This window comes from Stegostoma tigrinum, chromosome 14 (assembly GCF_030684315.1).
Source record: "Stegostoma tigrinum isolate sSteTig4 chromosome 14, sSteTig4.hap1, whole genome shotgun sequence".
In the NCBI taxonomy this organism is placed as follows: domain Eukaryota; kingdom Metazoa; phylum Chordata; class Chondrichthyes; order Orectolobiformes; family Stegostomatidae; genus Stegostoma; species Stegostoma tigrinum.
The window spans coordinates 51,056,953-51,083,269 of NC_081367.1; the positions used below are offsets into that span (position 1 = coordinate 51,056,953).

The following is a 26,317-nucleotide window of genomic DNA, read 5'->3' on the forward strand; positions in this document are numbered from 1 at the left end:
ATAGTTCAACTATCTGACCAGGCAGATGATAAAACAGAACTCATTTTCAATGACCTATATGTTTTTTTCAGAGAGCGATTCATGTACTAATTTTTTTAAACAAAATATTATGGGCTAACTTTTCCCAAAATTTGGCTAAGGGTCGTGGAGAAACATGGACAGTTACTCTCTATGAGCTCTAGCCAGCTTTCTCTCACCTCTTACGCTGCTCACCTCACATCCAGCATGCTGTCTCATTATCTTGCAATTTATGGCTGTAGAAATGCTCGGTGGTGCCGTGACCTTTTAGTGTTCACACCACTGATACCATATTTAAAGCCTCGCTGTACCCCAATTCAAATGCTGCATGCCAGGAATTTCCCTTTGAAGAAACTCGATACTGCTTTGCTAACAGGGACCTGGAGGGCCATCCTCTTTCCTCTAGAATCTGGAGGAGACCATTGCACCAGATCCTACCAACTTGGTCTCAGTTGCTACTTAGATCAGAGCAGTGTCTGTGGTTCGGAGGAATGCCCAGCAATGCAAAAAAGAATGTTAATGTCATTTTATGCTCTGCAAGACTAAGTGCCTCATCTTGTCTCTGCTACTTCGCACTCACTTTAACTCCACAATGATGCCCACCTCCCACCAACACTCACCACTGTCACAACTGCATGCAGCATCTTCTCTCAATTTGCTCTCACCCCTTCTATCCCCTAAAGTTGCTAATTGTGAATGCCGTCTCACTACCTTTCCTCTTCCTGAGCAATATAACAATTGTGCCAGCAACTTCTATCTCAGTCAAACTCTGATCTTCTCTCACTGCAGGAGAAGACAGCCCACAATAAGCAGAAAGACAGATAGTGGGTGCTCAAAATTTGTTTGTTTGCCCCTTACAAGGGAAGAATCTATGCATTAATTGAAGAGGACCATAACAACTCAGGGTGATACTGAAATCTCGTTGCCCCAACAACAAAGTAAGATTTGTTGTGAAATGCTTTCCTGTGACCACCACGATGAATGTATTCTTAAGGTACCCAAGCTGCTCCCTCCATTGGCCAAGTCAGTCCCTCTCTTGTCTTCTCCAGGCATGAGTGGTACTCAGACAGCTGATGTCCTGAAGAAACCAGCACTCCAGACACCTCTGAGAAGGAAGATGCCATCCCTCATGAAAAATACCAGCAATGTTTTCTCTTCTGTGTCCCCGCCAACTCAGATGCTGATTCCTTGCTGTGTATATTAGCTAGATTAGAGTTAGAAGCACATTCTGGCAAGCACATGGGTCAGGCAATTTCCATGGGTCAGGCAGGGGAAAAAGCGCCCCCAGGACGTCTGCATTCAGTGAACTGCTGGAAACTAGGTGCCTGCTCAGTCACAGGCTGAAGAAGGCCCTGTCGTGGAGCAGTCATTAATAACTTAGTTAAAATGCACAAAATGACACATGAGAGTCAGGCAGGTTTTCAGATCCACTTGAGAAGCTGGATTGAAGAATAGAAGAGTCCACCATTGACATCTGTACCATGCTCGCTCTGGCTTGTATGCATCTGGCTGTCCCCATGGACAGGTTCGGTGCTGATGTTGAAAACATGTACCAGAAAAATGCTGACTGGTTTCCAGAGATGGATACAGACTTGCAAACAGTCACTTTAGGTATTGGTTGTCTCCCTGTTGTCTGACCAAGAACCTTGACCTTAGCCCAGGTACTCCTTTCTCACAAGCAGACATGATTGTACCAGTAGGCAGACATGCCTGCTGTTGGAGGAGTCACATACAGGCCCCAGATGCTTCAGGACAATTCAAATGTGCCTGGTAACCCCATCTCCACCCTGCCTGCAACCCTTAACCTTGTGGAAGTTCAAGCTGACGGGGTAAGGTTGACTATATCTGACAAAGATGCTCTCGGTATGTGTAAACCCTTGAGCCACAAATGCCCTAAAGCTCTTGGTCCAGCAGTCTCCACCATAGGAACTCTCCCTTCACCCGAGGTGCACTGTATAGTAATGGGAGGGAACGGAGAGAGAAAACCTTCTGAGGACACTTAGCTAGCAAGGATAACACATTAGTGAAAATACAATTATGTATTTGTAAATATATTTTCAATTTAGATCATCACCTGTCTGATTGATGTGTCATTTTAGCTGCAGCTACAGGAATCAAACATCAGAGGCTGCCCTTCCTTTTGCCATCCAAAGTCAGAGCCCTGTTTGAAGGATTGCTACTGTTCCCTCGTGACAAAAGTAGCATGAAACATCGTCACGTTTGAATGTGGGAGCCTTAACTATTGTAAAGCCTTCCGATGGTTTTTAACATTAATTTTTTTTGCGCATCAGGAATAGGGAAGAAAGATCAAACCAAGAAACTATATTTGTATTCGAGAATAAAGAGGAGCTACTTGCTTTTCATGCACCAAAACATTGACAGTCATTGAACGGTGACTTCACTGAACTCTGTTCCGTTGGAAGCTTGTCATAGTCCATCACTTGCCCTTTTTGTCTGCTCCAGATTTCCGGAGCACCGTATGCAAGTTTTATGAATGAACTCCACCTGTAGCATCCTGCAAGAAACCCCCAGACCTGTATAATGTAACCTCATCTTGACACATGCCATATGGCCCTCAATGGCCCAGTGGAAGATATTGCATTGTATATTGTACTGGACCTCAGTCAGTGGCTTGGGTATTTGAATTATCAGCTACACTTACAAAGGGTAGCTCCTATCTCCCAGTAACAATCGTTGTAAGGCACGCAGTCCTTGAAATGACGCAAGAACCTTATAGGAGCACATTGTGAAATACTTACAGTTGAGTATGTGAGTAAAGTAGCTCTGGAACATTGGAATATAGTTGTGAGTTCTGGAATGAACAGCATTGTTCAGGTGACCTGTGATTACCTCTACCTCACAGATTACTAGGATTAATTTGTAATTATCAGTTTCATGGTCAAGATTGGTTGTGCCCAGGATTTGTAATCGACATAGTTGGTCACTGTATGAGCTACACATGTAGAATGCTGTGATTACAGATCACATTAACTTGTGACGCACAAGTACCTGATTAATGGCATTGCCCCTTAAAGGGCCACATATCACTTACAAGTGCAGATCACTCCTTCAGACAAACAAAACACACACTTATTCCACCCAATCCAGGTACGCTGACAGCCATTGTACGTTTGCATTGAGTTTTATGATTGGGATGAAGATGGACAACAACACAGCCTTTCAATTTGGGTGACCCTCAAACCTTAATGCTCCTTTCTGTCTGGCACTACATGTCAAAACTCCTCAGGTTTGAACCTCCCTAAGTTCTCACCCAGCCCTTTTATTTGGTTCTTCATCTTTCCACTTTTCTCCCTGAACCCCATGCCTGCAGCTTAGTAATACCAAACATACACTGTTCCCTCACTGAGATAGAGCAGTAGTGACCCTGTACCACATCATTCCATTTCCTCTCATACTCTATCATGTCTCCACTATGTATGTTGAATTGCCCCCCCTTCATAGTTATTGCCCCCTCTGCATTCCATAATGTTGCCCCCAATATCCAAATTTGACTTTCCCAATTTATCCACCACAGCAGTGGCCCCTGATGAGCCCCCTGACTTTTAGAACAGAGATCCTACAGGGAATGAGTATGGCTCACCCCCACTCGATTGGAGTGATAGCCTTGACTGATGACAGACCACTCTCCTGCGTGAGCTCTGTGAGACCCCTGCACTAATTTGCCACTAATCCCCAGAGTGGTTGAACACAACCTGCATTACTAACCATTGTTCGCTTCCTGAACAGTATCAAGATGGATCCCTGGACTTTGATTGCCCCATGCAACTGACTGCCCATGTTGAAGCCCTGGATTGAGATTGGACAATGTCATTGGCTGATGATGGTAGCCCCTCATGACTGACCATAGTCCCCTTGCCTAGACTGAGGAATACTCCTTTTAGTCATTGAGCCATGGTCATTTGGTTGAAGTGTCATCGGTGTGTTTGTTCTGTAAGCTGCTGGCACATTTTACAGGTTTGAAATCGACACAGCATGTTAACATCAGGCAACGTATCCACTCCCTTGACTGCTCATTGCAAAATAACATGACAAAACATCTGGCTTTCTGTTTGCACTAAAAGGTATGGCAAGACAGGAGTACTGTGAGCCTATCAGTTCTGAAAGGAGCGACAAAGTGTAAAAGGGCAAGGTAAAGATACTGTGAGCATCCAAGTGTACTCAGACTGAGTGAATTTTAGTGAAGTAAGCTGAGAGATTTGCAATGATTCCAATACTTGAGATGGATGCCTGACCCTGCAATGTAAGGTGTCAATGAGCTCCAAAGAGCAATATTGAAGTGGTGAGCTGTATTTTTAGTGAGTCCAAAGTGCACCATGACAATGTGTTTGGACTGGTGCTTTGCAGATGGCAACATCCATATTTGGAGAGTGCAGACAATTTGCTGATCATGAAGCAGCCTTGAGATTTTCGAACATAATGGTCAAGATGAATGCTCAGGAAAGACATCAGCAAGCTGTGCCTTCCAAGTAACCTTGGGGATTGGCAGCATGAGGCAAGGTTAGATAATGATGAGACGTTAATGCATGAAAATACGTCCTTGCTGCTCAGTGGTGAGTATCTCGTCTTACTGTTCAAACCTTCAGCAGATAATTAGACCATTCTTGACATTGGGAATCTCATTTTTCCATTCTTGTGTTTTCCTAACTGTCTCATCATTTACTTTCAACACAACACTTCACACATCAGTTAGTTAAAATAACACCCATAAGCTATATATTAACCATACATTTTCCCTCTTGAAGCATATTTTGTCATCAATATTTCAGAACTAAGCAACTAATTGGCCTGGTCTACTTTATTTTGCAGTTGTATCACCTTGTTTAATATTACATGTGATAGACTACCAGCTTTTCCTGGAACAGGCCTTGATGGCAACCTTAACTTATTTCACATCGTGTTCAGCAAAACAGAGGAGCAATAACAAGGGAGAATCTAGCATAATGAAAATATATCAGTGAAGCACAACTTGCTTTTAAAAATACTTCTCGCTATTGTTCCTCTCACGCCAAGATTGTCCAATTCTTTTAAGAAACCTTTTATGCATTTTTTTTCTGAACTCGTCCATACACACTATTCCAACTATCTCCCTTTATTCCCAAAAAGTAACCTTTTATGATACCTTTCTTGATGGTTTCCTCAGTATTCATTAAACCTGCTGCAGGAAGTTTATGGTTCATTTGTATCCCTTAACAAACCAATTAAAGGCTCGAGAACCGCCCTTTTTCATATCATGACTCCAAGAATATAACAACTTGTTACGCTGTCAAAACTCACAGAAGACTGAAACACTATTACAAAAAGGTGGAGAATATGTTGCACTGATGTGCAATTATAGTCTTGATATCACACCAACTGGCACTGATATATTTGCCAAGCTATCTTTGAAATGTGTTATGATATTATCTCATTTTTATAGTTTTAATTTTTCTTCCATTTCACTGAAATGCAGTTAAAAAGTCCTTGGGTGCAACATGAAGTGAACTTCTATCTGCCACTTCCAATTGTTGACATGAATGTTAAAAATCCATACGACTATTTCAATCCAGACCTATTGATGAATATCTTGCTCATGTTTTTTCCTGCAATGCTCCCATGCCAATCACATTAGGCATATGCCTTAAATCCATGGCGAGTATGAACCCAGAACACAAAACTGACCCACAATTTGGCAATCTGAGAAAGCCTTTATAATAACTAGAGCAGAAGTGTCACAATAGTGAATACTCTTCTGAGGGTGGCATTAAGATACAATGTATAATGCAGAGAGAGCTTTCACATTCATCAATCTGTGATATATTGAACACTGAAAATGCTTAATGCCATTCCCTAACTCTAGCATCCATGAAGCAACATCCATGCAGGCAAAAAAAAAACAATCAAAAGGCTATTGTGATACTTCGCACCATCTCAGAACATACAGAATATGAAAGCAAGCACACAGCACTTAGTTAGGCAAAGCAACTGTTCAGATCAAAATTTAATGATGGATTGGTTTTGGGCAGTTCAATGTAGTGAGAAATACCAAATTTGGAAAGGCTCATGCAGTAATTCACCAAATATTATCTAGCTTAAAGCCGTGACACATCACAAAACTTGGATTGTATTACCTAGAAATGAAATGAAGGAATAATTGAATTAAGATTTATCAAACAATGCAGGAACTGACAAAGTAGCTGTGAAAAAGCATTTTTGCAGCAGATTGTGAATACAGAGCAAAGATCAAAATTAAGCAAGGTGAAAATGAGGTTGTGGGGCAGAGGGGGTAATGGTGAATTCTTGAAAGTGAAAAAAAGGAGAAAAGGTGAACTATGCAAAGAAAGGAAACAAATGGATGCTGGCATTTCAGCCTCAGATTTCTAAAGTTCTTAGTCTGTAAAATTTGAGATGAGGTGCTGTTCCTCAGGCTTAGGTTGGGATCTAATGGAACAGCATAGTATTTTGGCTTCGTGGTTATCTCTGCTACTTCACAGCACCTGGCTTCAATTCCTTGGGTGCCTGTCTGTGTGGCATTTGCACATTCTCTCTGTGTTAGTGTGGATTCTCTCTGCGTTCTCCGGTTTCCTCCCACAGTCCAAAGTTGTGCAGGTTAAGTGGATTGTCCGTGATAAATTGCCCATTGTGTCTAGGGATGTGAATGCTATGTGGATTTATGATGGGAAATGCACGGTTACAGTTATTGTGTAGGGGGGGCATGTGTCTGGGTGAGATGCTCTTCGGAGGGTTGGTGTGGACTCAATGGAATAAATGGTCAGCTTCTAAACTGTAGGGATTCTATAAGAACCGTAGGCCAAGGACTGAAATATCAGCGTGACAGCAAGGTAATGAATTAAAACCATAGGCCACCAGAGGCTTTGAGTGATGCTTACAGACCGAACAGACATGTTTCTCAAAGCCCAATGGTATCAATGTGGACTTCACAAGCTTCAAAATCTCCCCCTCCCCCACTGCATCCCAAAACCAGCCCAGCTTGTCCCCGCCTCCCTAACCTGTCTTCCTCTCACCTATCCCCTCCTCCCACCTCAAGCCGCGCCTCCATTTCCCACCTACCAACCTCATCCCGCCTCCTTGACCTGTCCATCCTCTTTGGACTGACCTATCCCCTCCCTACCTCCCCACCTATACTCTCCTCTCCAACTATCTTCTCCTCTATCCATCTTCAGTCCGCCTCCCCCTCTCTCCCTATTTATTCCAGAACCCTCTCCCCATCCCCCTCTCTGATGAAGGATCTAGGCCCGAAACGTCAGCTTTTGTGCTCCTGAGATGGTGCTTGGCCTGCTGTGTTCATCCAGCTTCACACTTTGTTATCTATGTTTCTCAAAGCAGTCATCCAATCTGCATTTGGTCTCTTCAGTGTAGAGGAGGCTGCATTGTATGTAGAGAATACAACAGATTGAAAGTACAAGCACAAATAAAATACTGCTTCACCTGGAAACACTGTTTGTGTCTTTGAATATTGAGGCCATTGGCTGTCCTTGAATGCAGGGTCATTAGGTGCTGGTGGGATCATAAAACAGTAAGGCACAGGAGCAGAAGTCGGATATTTAACCTATCAAATCTGCTCTGCCATTCACTGAAATCATAGCTGATGTGATACTCCTCAACATCACATTCCTGCATTTTTCCTAAAACCTTTGATTTCCTTACTGATTGAAAGTCAGTCAATCTCAATGTTTAAAGATATCAATGGTTTGGTCCAGGATGCCTCCATTTAGTATTTGACCTTCTGATGGAAGGTGGAGTTTGTTACAATGAGACCATGATAAGCACACTTTGTCAGCAGGAGGACGTCATCAGCATTGGCTTTTGCCACTATATGATCCCATAGTTCCTTTCCTGATGATAGAATCATAGCCAGCCTTAACACTGAAGTCCCCAGAAGGCTGATCTTCGCTTATTTTGGGATAGCAGGGGTGACCTCTTCAAGATCAGAATAGAATTTTTCCTTAACATCTTCACCTGAGTCAAGAATCAAGGTATAGCACTGATGACTGCAGCATATTATGTTTGAAATCAAAGTGTTTCGTCATGAGCCATTCATTTGTACATTTCAGGAATCCTGGCAATGTATCCAATATCTCATGCAGCACGGCATAAACAATACCATGGACATGATGTTCCCTATCAGTCTTGTGTTCTGAGCAGCTTGTTCCTTCAGCTGTTCCTTCCCATCAAGATAGGTCTCAGTGACTGCCATGATGACAATTTGGTGCCTTGACAGTTCCTGTGTTATTATTGTGGTGTTTCATTTCAGACAGTCACTCTTAAGGTTATCCAAATCCAAGTTGCAAAATTTTGGGGTTTTTTGACCAAAAAGATACCACAGTGATACCACAGTGTACAGTTTCTAAGAGAAAGTAGGGCAGTGTGTTTTTAGGAAGCCTTTTCCAACCCATTCCCTATTTGAGGTATGCATAGGGTATTCTGAAGATCACTGCCCATACTTGAATACTTCCACCCAATGATAACTCTGACCCAATACTGGTGGCTGGCAATGTTCTTATATCTGTTGCCAGTTTGCAGATTCTTGACTGAGGACTCCCAATTTCATAGCCCTGTTCCTGGCACCAATTCTGCATCACCACAGGGCTTTGCAATTGCATTCTGTGTATGGGCTCTTGAACATGGGGGCCTTGAGTTGCCGTCATTATCTATGTGTTACTGACAGGCGGTCCAATTTCAGTGACACCTTGGGCCATCTTGCCACTTCAGAAATTTTCCTCCCTCACACCTGCTGAGATGTAGTCTTAACTTGCCTATTTTGCTGTTGAGGACTTTGGACTGTCCTCAATGCAGGATGGCGAGGAGAGGCGAAGTAAAAGGACGTGCACGAACTGTGACGGGGAAGGGGGTAGGTTGTTTGTGGTTAGGAAGGAGCGGAGCAGAGTGGGAACATTCTCTTCGGAATGCTAGAAGGCATGGGGAGGGTGGGGTGTATTTGATGTGTGGGATGTGTCTTCACACTGAGGTTGCTGAAATGGTGGTAAGTGATCTGTGGCACATGGAAGCTGGTGGGGTGGCTGTGAAGACAAGGGTATCTCTAGCGCGGTTCTGGGAGACAGGGCAGGGCTGAGAATAGCAGTGCAGGAAGTCTGATGGACGTGCCTGAAGGTCCAGTCCAAAACCGACCCCCTGATCATTACCTTCTCCTTTTTAATTAGTTCTCAGGAAAGATCACAAACCTGAAATGTTAACTCTTATTTCTCTGCCATATCATAAACATAGAACAGTAGAACACAACGACAGGCCCTTCGGCCCACCAAGTCTGTGCCGACGCATGATGCTGTTCTAAACTAACCCCATCTGCCCCAACTCACGGTCGATATCCGTCTGTTCATGTACGTCCATAACATGCTATTTCTAGCACTTCAGGATTTTGTTTCATATTTTTAGCATCCGCACTAGGCTGATTTTGATTTTTGCCTTGCAAATTATGTTGTTAGACGTTTTCATCCAGTTTACTTGTGAAGTCCTTTCGCGAATAAAGAGTGTAATTTATTCGGACGGATCCTGTGTGTGTCTGTATCGATGAGGGAAGAATATTGTTTATGACCTGAGGTTCGAAACTTCGATTAGGTTTTGACAGGGCCTTTAGTAACCTCGAATGCTCGTTCTGTTAATGTTAATGTCCTTCCAATAAGATCCAGAAACGAAATGCCCAAACTAGAGAGATGTCCGTCACTTATGTAATTTGAGAGCAGAAACTTTTATGATATGGTCAGTTCACTGCAGTAGCCTCGTTTATAGATGTTACATACCTCACTTCAAACGGCAGGAGTGATAAAGAGACTGGGAAACGTTATCTATCATTTACATGGAAAATGCTCGATTCCAGGATGACTTCCGTTTCGAGAATGCATGAATGCCATGCTTTTCTCCCCACTCCCTTTTCCGTTTCTTTTCCCTCTCTGGAAGCTGAAGGCAGAAGATCCCAGCGATAAAAGGCAACATGCAAGAGGAGAAAATTAAAGTGTTAATTTGTCTGCTTTCCCAGGATTGATCCGCTTTCCTCCACATAGAGATTGTGTTTCTTTCTAGAAATGGGGGCAATCTTTGGAGAACCCAAAGCCGAGTGCAATTGGAACTTCGAGTTGTCTTTGGATCGCACCCCTCGGCTTCCGATCTCTGACCTAACCCTCTACCTTGAATTTTATTGCCAATAGCCCGGCTAGGGTCCAATTTAATTAACTGAACATTTACCCTCTTTGGACCAAAAATCGGACATGTTTGATAACTAAAAGTAAACACCACGTTTGTACAATTGTTGGACCAACTGTAGAATCTGCACGCTTTCATTTTATTTTACTTAGATGCAAATAGTGCCGTAAGGTCGCTCTGCCAGGTATAATCCACATCGCCTCGAATTTACTGCGTATGAATGAAGCTGTCACGATTTAAAATTCAAAAACGTTAGTTGTAGGCTCATAGCCAATATAATTTCGCCCCTGCACCATTGTCAAACATTCACTTAACTGTTGTGTTGTTCGGGGAAATTGAAAGTCGCACTGTTTTTAAACTGGGTATTCGGCAAAGTGAGAAATAATAGCATCAAGGTTAATGTTATTCTTTGTAAACAGCCTTTCTATTCATTTGCGCATTCTGTTAGCGGCCCCATGATAGTGCCCTGCGATTGGTATTCAGTTCAAACATTCCTGTTGCTGGCGACCACCGCACTTATTAAGGTTCAGAGGACTTTTGTATCAAAACCACAAAACATCGTCAGATAATGACTCACAATCATCCACCGCGACAAAACTCTGGAGCGAGATTAGGCGATTCGGCCCCATCAGCCCCGTCTACTGAGACTGCTCTGCCCAACCCCCACCACTTCAATTCCTAAAGGTCTGGCCACAATTGTTATAGAGTGATACTGTCACTAATTTCTTACGGTTTGGAATGCTGTTGATGTCTGATGCCCAGACTGATAAGTTCTGGTGAAGGTAGAAATGAAATGTCAGATGTGAGGAGTGGGCTCTGAAAAGGAAAACAGCATAAATATAAAATGCAGGATGACAAGATAATATTGTTTTAAAATCAACTAGTGATCCAATCCTAATAGAAAGCAGTGATAACTTTTCAGCTGTGGTCTCAAACCCAGATTAGGAGTGAATACATGATTATACCAATCATTATCTATTTATGATCCTGTGTTAACATAGAACATAACAGCACAGTACAGGCCCTTCGGCCCTCGATGTTGTGCCGACCTGTCACACCGATCTTAAGCCCATCTAACCTACACTATTCCATGTACGTCCATATGCTTATCCAATGACGACTTAAATGTACCTAAACAGAGTTTAACAGTGAATGGTTTTCTGGATATGTCTGCGGTGTACTGAAAGTATATTTAAAAAGTTTTTCAATTTTTCAAGCAGTTCCTTCCATAAATGCAATACCACAGATACAATGAGAAACGAATCACTGTTTGGGTCTTTACAGCCTTCAACCATTTATTTGTTCACCAAATACAGTGAAAATGGTCATAAAATGTACAATGAATCATTCTTAGAATGTCATTACTTTTTTTGCTTTTATATGTCCTTGGAATGATTTTCTTTCGTTATTTAAAATTACGCCTCATGTTAACATGCACATATAACGATAGTAAGCTTCATAAAAGAATGTTACAAAATTAAATTTAAAAACACAGCTTCATAAGAGTCCAAAAAGAGGACAGTCAATGTTAACAGCGCAATATTTTAAACTTCTTAACAGTGCATTAGTTTTCCCCATAAACCTTCAAATTTCACACATCCAGCAGCAATGCTTACCACAATATAGATTTTAAACACAGATTGTTTTTAGCATTGATGTGTGCAAATAAACAAAAATAAATAAAACAAAATGAAATCCCTAAACGACTAAGAGGTTCATAAATAACATTCAATAAGTCTCTTCCCAATGCTGACATAGAATAGACCAAAATCAATCAGTCTTGCAAGTCAATGGATCCGGTCCTTTACATCCTTACAAAAAATACAAACATTTTAATGCGGTACAATACATAGACTAGCATTTGTTTTACAAAGATTTAGATATAAAAATACAAGTACGAAGAATTCCATTAGAAAGAAGCGTGCCAAACTGTTAATGACTGCTAGTACCAACATTGGCACCATGACCGGAAGCTCATGCAACAGGATGAATTAAATATGTCTATTTTGATGCAAAAAAATCCTTTCTTTCTGCTCGTTATCCCTTGCTTTCATTCTTTCCGCCCCCGAATCGGTTCTGCCAGCTGTCGTGCTCTCCGATCAAGCGCCGTGTTTTCTGGTAATTTGATGGTTCTGAAATGCGCCGTCCGGCAATCTCTGCGCATTTTTTTTAGAGAAGACGGTGTTGTTGCTGCAATGACCTGGTCCTCCATTTCTGCTCGCTTGGTTTGGAATTCTGAAATGGACAGCTACTTAATCTGTGTGTGCCTGGATAAACCGAATGGTGCTGATATTGACAGCTCCTCAAATTTGTGTGCATTTGTTTGGATTGGAGATTCGTCAGCAAGCCCCAAGACCTCTCTGGACAATCCGTAAACGCATGCACAGCCCCAAAGTGCTTTAAAATAGTTAAAAAAAAGTTTGGGAGTCAGGGTCGCTCCCTTTCCGCTTACACTCCAGACGAGGTTTTGTCCTCCCGCCCCTTCAGAACATCATCTAGTCTGTCGTCTTCGATAACAACTGCAAAGCAATTACAGGCAATTTAGTGTCTGCAGACAGTACACAGATAGGGTCAGCAGAACATGAGGGGAGCTGCAAAATATAAACAAACATGTTGGCGCTCAATGCAACGGACCAGGAGTGAATGTAAACACCATCCAATTGTGTCATAATGCTGACAAAGGCGAAGGTGTGGGATTGTTATTTGCTGCAAATATTGACCCTACATATTACGAAGCGCGCCCTTCTATTCAGATTGCACGCACGGTTTTGTTTTGGTTTCAAGGTTGATGCTGCCGTTTCATGATCAAAATCTGAGCAAAATCTGGCGTTGCAAGACATTTCTACCGCAAAGAAAGGTGCTTCTTATTTCTAGCGCAGACGACAATACGAATTAGCATTCTGCTCAGCGGACTGCCTGTGTTTTGAGTTCACACTGGAACAAGTTGGGTCTAAACAAAATGAACGGGGACGGTAAATCAAGCTGCGAATCTTACAGATAATAAGCAGATACATCCGTGTGATGGGAGAGGACTAAAAGTGAGGCAGATCGAAATCCTAACACTTGTTGCGATTTCGATGTAATTATATATTAAATGGATTAGCCAAATTATGGGGAAAAGGGTATGCAGATATATCGTAGACGATCCTAAGGATGGATCCCGGACCCCACAACATATATGAAATCTAGTGTCAAAGGGAATGTCGAAGAGCTCATCTGTCTGGCCACGGTGAAAATTTGGTAATATTCGGTTTTACATTTTAGGCTCAACGTCGGGGATGGTCTGCGAGAATCGAAAATGCCTCAGCGGATTAGAAATCCCGAGTTTTGGGAGAAGGTACAAAATAATCTCGTTTCATTTCCAAATCGGTGATCCAATAAAAAGCTACAGCAAGGGGACATGATGTGAATCAAAAATGAATCTAACCAAACGGACTGACGAACATGAAAACAGTGATTTCTCTCAAAATCCAGATTCCAAAATCGACTACATTTTTACATCGAAAATGTTAAATTCAAGCGAACAACGAACGCTGCAGAAAGGTTTGTATTAAAGTTGGATCGTGGCGAGGTGTATATTTACAATATGCATGCAAACATCTATAAGCAACCGTGAAATGTTATATATTTTGTCAAATGGAAGCATGCAGAACATTTACACACTTCATTAACTCACGAAGGGCGAGTACTGTCGCCGACATGATCTGGATAAAACACTAATCTTCATTTTTGATGAAGTACGGCTATTTCCAAATCTACTGACCCTAAAATATGCGACTACAATAGAATATCACAGAGGACAACGAGCGAGCGGACTAAGAGTTCGGCAAAAGTCTCCGCGTTTTACCTCGCTTAGCTCTGCCAATCTGCGCCAGTTTGGGGGGTCTCTTGGGCTGGGAGCCCCCGAAGAAGGTGTTGGTGTCCTGGAGGCGGCAGCTGAAGGAAAGCTGACCGACATCATTCTCGCCGCCGAAATGAGCCATCTTCTCCTCGCTGTAGGGCAAAATCTCCGACATAGTGCCTCCAGGAGCGAACGGGACGGAGCCAAGAACGGGTGACAAAAAGAAATTAACAAAATAAAAACTCCCGGAAATTCAGTGACTTGAAGCAATTGACAAGGCGCTTGTTTTCGGGGCAGGAAAGGGGGGTGGTGTTAATCCTGGCTACCGGCGACCGCTGCCCCACTGGTGATCCTGGAGATGTTGTCTTCTGACTGTGCTTGGAGAGCTCTGGAGAGAGCCGGAGACCCCGCCGCCAACATAAAGGAAACCCAAGCGGAAGAGTGAAGTCATCCATCCGGGCTAGGAGTGATGTAGGACAGTCTAATTATCATCCTTCTCCTCCTACTCGGGCTCTGAGAGGAGACAGTGACATCAACCGGTAGTACTTGAGTAACAATTTTCAAAGGCTCAGCCTTTCTACGGAGAACAATACCGATGTACATTGTTTTGGCGTTTAATACGTGGCCCGAGCAAAGGAAAACCACCCCACGCAAACTTTAAACCCATCTAGACTTTGCAGCAGCGATTTTTAAATAATTAAGAGGTAATATGCGGTTAACCATCTCTATTCGCTATTTAAAATAAAGGTTTTCTTCCAAATTTCTCTCCTTCAAGGACAAAATCATGTCTAGTGATTCTGTTGTGGACTTCTGTAGAACAGCAACAAGAACACAAATTGCTGGAAAATCCCAACCGGTCTGGCAGCATCTGCGGAGAGAAACCAGAGTTAGAAGTTTGTTTTTGTTTGTTTTCCAGCATTTGCAGTTCTTCCTTTTTAAAAATACATACTTCCGTAGAACATCATAGCTGCAGAATCGAACACCTTCATTCCGTGTCTCGTTATATCTCTGCTCTTCAAATTGTGCATTTAAGTAGGTAAATTGTGATGTTAGTTGTGTCGCTTTTTAAAATATATTATTTTCCTCATACAATGGCCAGCCACAAGGTTCAGCTCAGAAAGAATGGCTTTTCAATTCGTCTCGTGCACTGGTTGTTAAATTGTCACTTTGACATTACAGTTGGCCATCCTAACCTTCTGGGCGGACTCATAATGATCAGTCTAGCAGCGAGGAGAGCCGACATAATTCATCTCAGTTTATTTGAGTTACATCTGTTGTCAGTTATTCATGCCATTATTGATGTTAGTCAAACAGAATTTCGTGATACTGATCGCTCAACCTTGGCGCGAAAACTGCACTACATCGTAAAGTGCTTCACTTCTTTTGTTGCATTTGATTATGGCCATCTTCAATCTGTAAATCTGCTAAGAAACTGATTACATTCTCACTGCTGAATTACATGTTATTTTTCCCGAATACAACAACATTTAACACTGCTGTCAAAATAATTTCCTACAGGTTTTTTTTGTACTAATTGTAGGCTAGAAATTCGTGGCTTCGTACCCCCCTTCGTGGCCTCAATAAATTCACCTTTCCACTTCCACAATAGGTTGCTCCTTAATGACATCTGCGGAAAATCCGGGCCAGCTTTACCTCGCTAATGTTTCATTTGACCTTTGTCTTGGCTCCATGTTGTCACACTGCTTGACATCATCTGAACGCCGCACTATTCGTGTGTACACGAATCACTTTCTTTATTCAGGCAATGTGTCAACATGAAATAGACTGTGTGGATAACCTCAACATCCCAGTTCGACATATATTGCACTCGCAAACCCACATCCATTCCAGCATTGAGACTTTCATTACTGTGCTTGCTTTCACATCCACTTTTGGTTGCCTGCTGTTAAACCCTTGTGTCAGGTCCAGACTAATCTCAAGCACTCCTGGTCATTCTTTCCAGAGACCTAATTGAAACTGTGCTCCCTGCATACCAATGCGCTGCAATTTCCATTCACTTACCACACCTGTCCTGATGTAGAGGTCCCGGTGTTGGATTGGGGTGGAAAAAGTCAGAAGTCACACAGCACCGGGTTATCGTCCAACAGATTTATTTAAGATCACAAGCTTTTGGGGTGCAGCTCACCTGATAAAGGAGGAGCACTTTGAAAGCTTGTGATTTCAAATAAACCTGTTGGACTATTACCTGGTGGCATGTGACTTATGATTTCATACACTTATCCTAACTGGCATACACATGCTCCTTTTCCCCTCATCTTATATTTAAAATGCTCATGATTTTGCTGATGTACCTCCATTACCTCATTCTTTCCCAAATCTATAACCTCCTTAAAAACTACAATACCCTTCCACTTCCCATTATTTTGACAGACAACCTGCTTCCTTCACTTTCCCATTACTGACACTACTTTCAACTTGCTAGGCCCTACATTTCAAATTCTGTACTTATAACCACCTTGGCTTGCCATCTTCTCTTTCCTTAAGCTAAACAGAATCTATATCTCTTCCCAGGAATTTGCTCACTGCTCCAAGTATTTCCCTCTTGGTTCTGCTATTTGCTGGCTGGCAATGGCTTTAACTCAATGCGTGCAGATTCCTGTTCTAATAATTGTCCAACCAACAGTTTCAAACAGGGCTATCTTTGTAAGGCTGAATGGAAGTAGGTTCTGTCAGAGCATGGCACAGCGTCAATTGGCTGCCTTCTGTGCTGTGATCATTCTATGATATTGGTACACATGAATATATAAGAGACAGTTCAGCAGTACAAGCAGTTGAAGGTCTATTCCTTGCATTTGAAGCTCAGGCTAATTGTTGCACCAGTGTCCTTCCTTTGGTTGGTACTTTGCCCTCAGTCTCATGTACAGACTTCATTATCTGAAGAATTGCAAATACAGCTTATCACTGCAACTATCAGCAGTAAAATTCACGTCTAGCCTTATAGTGAAATAGCTAAAGGACCAGAATTAAGGCTGTTGCCATAAGAAATTGCTGCTTCTGGACTGAGATTAATGGCTTTCAATAAACACAAACATCTTTCTTCTATTGCTCTAGATCCCACATAAGCCTTTGGAGAGTCTCCTCCCTTTTAATTTGATTCAGTTTCACTAGAGCTTCTTGGTGCTCACTAGGTTGAATGCTGCCTTGATTTAGAGAGGGGTCACTCACCTTTGGAAATCAGGTTCCGTCTCCATGTTTAGACAAAAATCAACATAAGAACTGAAGGCAATGTTTTTGGTCTGAACATCAGTTATTGGTGAGTTAATTCCACTTGATGGTTCTGCAGATAACTTTTTCCATCACTTTGCTAATGATTGGACAGTAATTAGGCGGTTAGGTTCATCCTACATTTTATGGACTGGACATACCTGGCCAATCTTCCACTTTGGCAAGTGGATGCTAGTACTGTAATATTACTGGAATAGTTTTATTTAGATCCTCAGCTCATTCCAAAGCTCATAGATTCAGCCCTATGGCTGTAATAATATGACCCCATAGCCTTTGCTGTATCAATCACATGAAAATTTCTTGATGTCACATAGAATGATCAGTTTAGCTGAATGCTGACATCTCTGGTAGTTAAGGTCTCTTAAGGAGACCAAAAGAATCATACATTGACATTGCTGTTCAATATTGTTATGAGTGCTTCAGGCCTGTCTTTTACATTTATGTGTTGGGTTCTGCCACTGGTAGTTGTTGAGAAAATTCATAGATCTTTCTTCTTCCATTAATTGTTTCATTGTTCACTTCCACTTATGATGAAGTAGCAGGATTGCAGTGCTTGAATTTGATTAATGCTTGCAGATTTGCTTTGCTCTATCAATAGCATGGTGCTTTGATTATTTAGTGAGGTGCCTAAAACAGACCCACCTTTCCAAATGGAAGAGGTTGAATGATAGAAAAATGTTACAGAGATATAATGATACCAGAAATATCAAGTGAGACTTTCATCTTTGCCATCCAGGCAGACTGTACAAAAATCTGTTTCATGTAATTAAATGTTTCAGCTATTCTATCTCATACTAGTAAGACAAAATGCTGATGTCATAACATCGTCATTGCTAAACTGTCAAAACCATAACAGACCATTCTATATTGCTAAGAGACTGCTTTAATTTGCTATTCATAAGGTCAGAATGTGCAAAGAAACAAGGAGAACATAAGGTCACTTTGTGCATAAGAATGTATTTCACTAAATAAAAACCAAAAGAACTGCAGATGCTGTAAATCAGGAACAAAAACAAAGTTGATGGAAAAGCTCAGCAGCTCTGACAGCATCTGTGGAGGAGAAAACAGACTTAATGTTTCGGGTCCGGTGACCCTTCCTCCTATTTCATTGTTAGCTTAGCAGTGAACTTCATTTTGAAAATCTGTAACTTCATGGCATTGCTACCAAAAATTTATTACTCTCTTAATGACCAAAATTTAATACGTTATTACCAGTCCCTTACAAAGTCTTTCAAATGTCAGCTGACTAGTATGTTGTAAAATGGCAAACCTCAAAACATAATGCGTCAATAATCTACTCCAATTTGTCTACACTGTATACAGGTATATGACATTGTGCTTTGAGAACAATGAAACAGTTACCACTTTCAGGTCCTTTCTAAGCAGCATTGAGGTATTTTACTATAGTGACTATATTCCTTCCTTCCAAAACAATAGTAATCATAAGTAAAGATTAGCTCGGGTAAGTTCTTTGGAATTTTGCCTTAGCAATCCCAAAATCTTCCATAACATTCATAATTATTTTCTGTTCTAATGCCAGATTTGAGACATGGTCTGAGAAGCAAGCTGCATTAAACAAAATTGTCCATATATGAAGAATTATTCTTATATTCACCAATAGCATAAAACCTTTTGAACAAAACAACTTTATTATCATAGTCTTCTACAGTTTGACAAGGTGAATCTTTTTCTGTGATCAAAGTCATTTGATCAATGTTTGAGAATTTCTGTTGAGCATTAAGGAGTATCCACCCTGAACTTTGCAACAATGTTCTTTAAGAGGAGGATGTAAGCTGTTTTTTGTCTGCAATTCTAAAGTACTAGCAATAAATACAAACAAATTGGGAATGTGAATATTGATTTTCTGCTGTCAAAGAAATGGCTGGGGAGAGCCTGCCTGTGCTTCCCTGTGGTTTTCCCTAAAGTAAATACTGATTACCTTTTCACACCAGCATTTGTGCACAGAATCATCTAACACTGTCCTCCTCTGCACAAACTGGAAGCATTAATATTCAACACAAGAAGCTGCTGTTAATGCATTAATGCACCATCTGCCACACTGCACTCACAGAGCTTTCTAACATGTTTGCCGTATTGCACCATTGTATTTGTAATCTCTCCAGGAAAGCTGTCAAAAAGTTTCTATCAGTAGTAGTACCTCATCCTAAAAGGACAGATATGTGCAAAGAAATGAACAAGAATTCATAACACCTTCTGTGTTTTTGGCAGCAGTTGTTGTAATTTGCTGAAATATGTGATTTATGCTTCAACCAAAATTGATTCACTCATGGTGATTTTTCACTGTCTATCTGATCATATTTCCCAAATTACTAACCATACTCAAAGATTAACTCTTAGAAACTGCAGTTGCTCATTTGAGTTCAAATAAAATATTTAACAAGAGCAGAAGTACTTCTTTCATTTTACATTTGTTTAGGGTATGAATTATGAATTAATTAATTTTGTGTGATTTATTGTGTTTCTTTTGTTCTAGCTATAACAGCATCTGCTAGGATTAGTTTGTTATTTGTATTGATTTGGATATTCCAAATTGACCTTCATTTCTTTGCTTTGATCTGAAAGAGAATTATCCCTAGGGTGCTTATCAGTAAAATGCGCTAAGGATCCATGAGGGTGCTGTTGAAAATTTCACTCCTGATTTTGGCACATTGAAAAGATCTTCACTATGTCCAACATGTAACATATACAATATTAAAACAAAATTAAAAGACCAGAAATACTCAATAGGTCTGTGGAATAAGAAACAGAATTAATCTTTCAAGCCAAATATGATGTTTCTTCAGATATATTCCTTTATTTGAAAAGTAGTTCACTTATTACTTGTATCTCTATTCAGATACAAATTTAAATCCCTTTAGCAATGAGTTGTGAAGGCCTAAAATGGCATTGGAATGCATTGTAGGGTGTCAAACATTCTCCCAACACCATGCCATGTGACACAGCAAATGTGGCAGATTGTCAGTCTGTCAGCAGTCCAACTGAGTTACTTAAAAGGCCAATTCAGGGCCACTTCCTGCCTACAGAGCATTTTCCCCATGTTGTGGTGGCCCCACAGCTATGACTGCATACTGGTTCCCACATTCCCCAATCCCAGGTACTCCATTCGAGGGTGCCTGGGAGTTGAGTTGCTGTTTTTCATAGGTATGGCTCGAGGGCTGTCAACCCTCTGATTGGTCCAGCAAGCCTTTGGGATAGCTTCCACCAGTAATATGCCACCTGGATCCCAGTTCCTGCTAATCATTATCACCCAGAGAGACTCTTCAGCTCATCAAATCCATACAATAACCAACAATTTTGAAAAGAGAAGAAAAGATAGGTCAGAATTCAAGATTGGAGGCAGGGGAACAATGAAAAAAATAAGAAGATGAGTCTTGACTTTGGCAAAATCAGATACAGAGAAGAGAAGGTATACCAAGGAGAGTTCATTTATTAACACCAAACTGGCCAAGATTTGCAACAAAATCACAAAAACTTAACATTGAGAAAACTAAAATTTTCCAAAATTGAAAACTTGAAACAACTACCAACTGTGCTTTGCCTGGTTTGATTTCTATTAGTTTCCCATTTGCCCTTTTTTGGGACACACTTCCTCTTAATTCAGTCCTATTTTCCCGAGATGGATGGGTTGACTTGGTAATTCACCAAATGAGAAATCATAAATGAAGGCTTGTGTCATGCTATTCAATTTGTTATGTATAAGTACATAATACACTTGTCTTTTAGATTAACAATTCTAAAAAAACTTGATTTGTCTCAAGATTTTGTTGGTTTGACAACATTGCGTGTTACGTCAGTGACTACATGGCTGGGAAGATGGTTGACTTTGAGTGGAGGTGATGGCAGATAGCCTTGGAGGAAACCTTGAGCAGATCTGGCCAGAAAGCCTAGTGGCAGACTGCACAGCTTTAGCATGGGCTGCAAAAGTCTGGACTTGTTGGCAGTGGATTAGAAGGTTGAGAAGATGAATGCTGTCATCCTGAGAGAGGACAGAAAGTTTATTAATGCTTGAGGAGATACCTCAGCAACCCTATTGATTGTTTGGAGGACAAATTTCTGGACTGCTGTCATACCCTGCAAGTTGTTTTGCGCAATGTATTCCACAAAGACACTGAGATTGCATGGCAGCTACCTAACCCGGTGTGTCTCCAATTTGTCCATCACTCAGATATCTGATAGAAGTTGCATGTGCTATAAAGGAAGCAGAGATATTGGCTATTTGATACTGCAACAGATGAGATCCACAAGTTTGTTGAGGGAGTTAGATACCTCCTGAGAAGGATGCTTGCTGTGTTCTGTGAAAAACCCTGTGCTGGATTCTTCTATGTTCCTTGACATTGAATATTAGCTTTCTGGCAGACTTGCTGTGCATACCCACCAGCATTCTTCCATAGGCTGCCACGGCGAAGTTCTCATCAGGGTGTTTTGTAACAGAACTTGTGTGCCATCTTACTGTCTGGTGGAGGGACACCCAGGAAATCTTCATCCCCTGTTCAGGTTGCAGGCAACTCATTCCTGGAGTCTCATCACATGTAGACCTTTATGCTTTCCTTTAAGTTACACACAGTGTAGGTGGCTGAGCTGGTGGCTCAAGTGTGAATCTGAGTGATGGTGCATCTACATCATGATGTTATTGAGCATAAGAACATAAGAACTAGGAGCAGGAGTAGGCCATTTGGCCGTTTGAGCCCACTTTGCCATTCAATAAGATCATGGCTGATCTTTCCGTGGACTCAGATCCACTTATCTGCATTCTCAGGGTATCCCTTAATTCCTTTATTGTTCAAAAAAAATCTACCTTAGCTTTAAAAACGTTTACTGAAGTAGCGTCCACTCCTTTACTGGCCAAGGAATTCCATAGATTAACGATCCTCTGAGTGAAGAAGGTCCTTCTCAATTCAGTCCTAAATCTGCTCCCACTAATCTTGACGCTGTGCCCTCTTGTCCTAGCTTCACCTGCCAGTGGGAACATCCTCTCTAATTCTAACTTATCTATTCCCTTCATAATTTTATGTGTTTCTATAAGAGCCCCCCTCAATCTTCTCAATTCCAACTAATATAATCCCAATCTACTCAGTCTCTCCTCATAGGCCAACCCCCCTCAACTCTGGAATCAACCCAGTGAACCTCCGCTGCACCCCCTCAAGTGCCAGTACATCCTTTCTCAAGTAAGGAGACCAAAACTGCGCACAGTACTCCAGGTGTGGCCTCACCAGCCCCTTGTACAGCTGCAACGTAACCTCACTGCTTTTAAACTCAAAACTCTTTAGCAATGAAGGACAAAATTCCATTTGCCTTCCTAATTACTTGTTGTACCTGCAGACCAACCTTCTGTGATTTCTGCACAAGGACACTTGGGTCCCTCTGCATAGCAGTATGCTGCAACTTTTTACCATTCAAGTAATAATCCTTTTTACTATTACTCTGACCAAAATGTATGACTTTGCATTTATTTACATTGCATTCCATCTGCCAGACCTTTGCCAACTCACTCAATGTATCTATGTTCCTCCACAAAGTTTCACAGTGCTCTGCACACTTTGCTCTGCCACTCATCTTAGTGTCATCTACAAACTTTGACACCCTACACATGGTCCCCAACTCTAAATCATCTATATAAATTGTAAATAATTGCGGTCCCAACACCGATCCCTGAGGCACACCACAAGTCACTGATTGCCAGCCAGAATAGTACTCATTTACCCCCACTCTTTGCTTCCTGTTAGTCAACCAATCCTCTATCCATGCTAATACTTCATCCTAACATCATGCATCCTTATCTTATGCAGCAGCCTCTTGTGTGGCACCTTGTCGAAGGCCTTTTGGAAATCTAGGTACACCACATCCACTGGGTCCTCATTGTCCACCTTGCTCATAATGTCCTCATAGAATTCCAAAAGATTTATCAAACATGACCTGCCCTTCATGAACCCCTGCTGCGTCTGCCCAATGGGACAATTTCTATCGAGGTGCCTTGCTATTTCTTTCTTAATAATAGACTCAAGCATCTTCCCCACTACACTTGTTAAGCTAATAGGTCTATAATTCCCCATCTTTTGTCTACTTCCCTTTTTAAACAGTGGCATCACATTTTCTGTTTTCCAATATGCTGGGACTGCCCGAGAGTCCAGCAAATTTTGGAAACTTACCGCCAGTGTACCTGATATTTCTCCTGCCATCTCTTTAGTACCCTGGGATGCATTCCATCAGGGCCAGGAGACTTATTAGTCATTAGCTCCATCAGTTTGCCCAACACTGCCTCTTCCGTAATAATGATTGTTTCCACGTCCTCACCTACCTTCGTCTATTTGTCAATTTCTGGCACGTTATTAGTGTCCTCCACTATGAAGACCAATACAAAATACCTGTTCAATGCCTCGCCCATTTCATAACTAAATTCCCCTTCTCTTCCTCTGAAGGGCCAATGTTTACTTTAGCCACTCTTTTTCATTTTATATATTTATAGAAACTTTTGCTATCTGTCTTTATATTCTGTGCTAGTTTTTTCTTATGTTCTATCTTGCTTTTCTTTATAGCTCCTTTCATGGCTTTCTGTTGACCTTTAAAGTTTTCCCAATCTTCTGGTTTCATGCTGTTTTTGGCCACTTTGTATGCCTTCTCTTTCAATTTGATAGATTCCCTTATTCCCTTAGACCCCCATGGCAGATTACCCCTTTTCTTACAGTCCTTCCTTTTCATTGGAATATACTTTTACTGAGCACTTTGAAAAATTGCTTTGAAAGTCCTCCACTGCTCGTCAACTGTCCCACCATAAAATCTTTGTTTCCAGTCTACTTTAACCAAGTCCTCCCTCATTCTGTTGTAGTCCCCCTTGTTCAAGCATAGGACCCTGGTATTGGATTTTATCTTCACACTCTCCATCTGAATTCTAAATTCAATCATACTGTGATCACTCCTTCCAAGAGGATCCCTAACTATGAGATCATTAATTATTCCTGTCTCATTACACTAGACCAGACCTAGGATAGCTTGCTCCCTCGCCAGTTCCATTACATACTGTTCCAGAAAACTATCACGGATACACTCAACGAGCTCCTCAAGGATACCCTGACTGAGCTGGTTCGACCAATCTACATGTAGATTAAAATCCCCCATGATAATTGCCGTACCATTTGTACAGGCATTAGTTATTTCTTTGTTTGTTGTCCGCACCAATGTGATGTTATTATTTGGTGGCCTATAGACTACACCTATCAGTGTCTTTATCCTCTTAGAATTTCTAATTTCCACCCAAATGGATTCAACCTCATTCTCCATAGAACCTACGTCATTTCTCAGCACTGCCCTGAATGTCATCCTTGAATATCAGAGCTACACTACCTCCCTTACCTTCCTGTCTGTCCTTCCGAATAGGCTGGTACCCCTGGATATTTAACTCCCAATCATGACCATTCTGTAACCATGTCTCCGTAGTGGCTAACAAATCATATTCATTCGCGATGATTTGTGCCGTTAAATCATCAACCTTGTTACAAATGCTATGAGCATTCAGGTAGAGTGCCTTTATGCTAGCTTTCTTACCGTCATGCTTTCCAACATCTCTAATAATATCACCTGCGTGATCCTTTCTTTTTGCTTCATTCATAGACTGCCTTGAACTTAAACCTTCTTGCACACGTTAACCTTCTACTTACCTTATTTACCATCATACTCCCTGTCATTTTCCCTTTCCCTTCCCCCGACTCACTAGTTTAAAGTCCTAGTGACCACCCTTTTTATTCTTTTCACGAGAACACTGGCCAGATTGGTTCGGGTGGAGACCGTCCCATTGGTACAGATGCCCCCCCGTTCCAAAATTGATGCCAATGCCCCATGAAATGGAACCCCTCTTTCACACACCACTCCCTTAGCCACATGTTTACTTCCCAAATTTTCTCACCCCAAGCCAATTTGCACGTGGCTCGGGCAGTAATCCGGAGATTATGACCCTCTAGTTCCTTAATTTCGTTCCTAGTGCCAAACAGGTCCCCCATCCTTGCCTTGCCTATGTTCTTAGTCCCAACGTGGACCACAACAACTGGATCTGCCCCCTCCCGCCCCAATATCCTTTTAAGCCGGTCAGAGATGTTCTGCACTCTGGCACCGGGCAGGCAACAGACCATACAGGACTCTCGATCCAGCCTGCAAAGCATACTATCAATCCCCCTAACTATAGAATCCCTTATAACTACCACTTGTCTTTTTGCTCCCCTCTCTTGAATGGTCTTCTGTACCATTGCGGTGAGCTGGCTCATCCTCCCCGCAGCCCCTTCCCTCATGCCCACAGGGAGCAAGTATCTTGTACCTGTTGGATAAGGTCAAAAGTTGAGGCTCCTCCACTCATGAACTCAGGATCCCCCTACTTGCCTCACTTGCAGTCACACCCTGTTGTCCCTGATCACTAACTGAATTTGAATCACCTAATCTACCAGGTGTGACTGCCCAAATATATTCCTGGCAGCCCCCTGGTCCTCGCTTTCGCCTCTCCCTCTGCTACTGAAAAATGAGTCACGCGAGGTAAGACTTTTATAAACGAAAAGCTTACCTTCCCAGGCTGCCCTCGCGCTTGCTCCTTGACTCCCGCCGCTGAACCAACTGAAAGCTTCCATTGTTCCTCCATTGTCTGGGCTAGCATACTTACTAATTACCTGAAAGGCGCATGGCACAAGGGTCAGATTCTGGAGGGCTAGTTGGAGAATGGAATGTTGGATGAGGATGTGCAACTCATAAATTAGAATAGAGTGCAAGATGAGGAAGACACCGGTTATGGGAAGGTGGATTGGTTATGAGGATAATGTCATCTTCAATGTCATCAGTGTTTGTTTGGCCATGGCCTCAGCATCAGGCATTCTCACATCCTTAGTCAGCACCATCTCCTCCATTGCAGCAGCTGGTGGGTTGGGGGGCATGAGTTGGCGGGGTAGATGAGGATAGTCAAGAGCAGGATTCTGGTAACCTCCTGTTAGCTCTACTGGCTTTTGGTTATGCATCGTATTGTCCTGCAAGAGATTAAATAGT

General features: G+C 41.8%; 1 protein-coding gene across 1 annotated transcript; it reads right to left on the minus strand.

The window, feature by feature from the left end:
- Window positions 1–11,463: 11,463 nt before the first annotated feature.
- Window positions 11,464–14,502, minus strand: camk2n1a (calcium/calmodulin-dependent protein kinase II inhibitor 1a). The gene is made up of 2 exons (XM_048541585.2): window positions 14,042–14,502; window positions 11,464–12,713 (listed from the first exon to the last, which is right to left on the minus strand). Exons 1-2 carry the CDS (start codon window positions 14,208–14,210, stop codon window positions 12,643–12,645), a joined length of 240 nt encoding a protein of 79 aa, XP_048397542.1. The 5' UTR covers window positions 14,211–14,502; the 3' UTR covers window positions 11,464–12,642.
- Window positions 14,503–26,317: the final 11,815 nt, after the last annotated feature.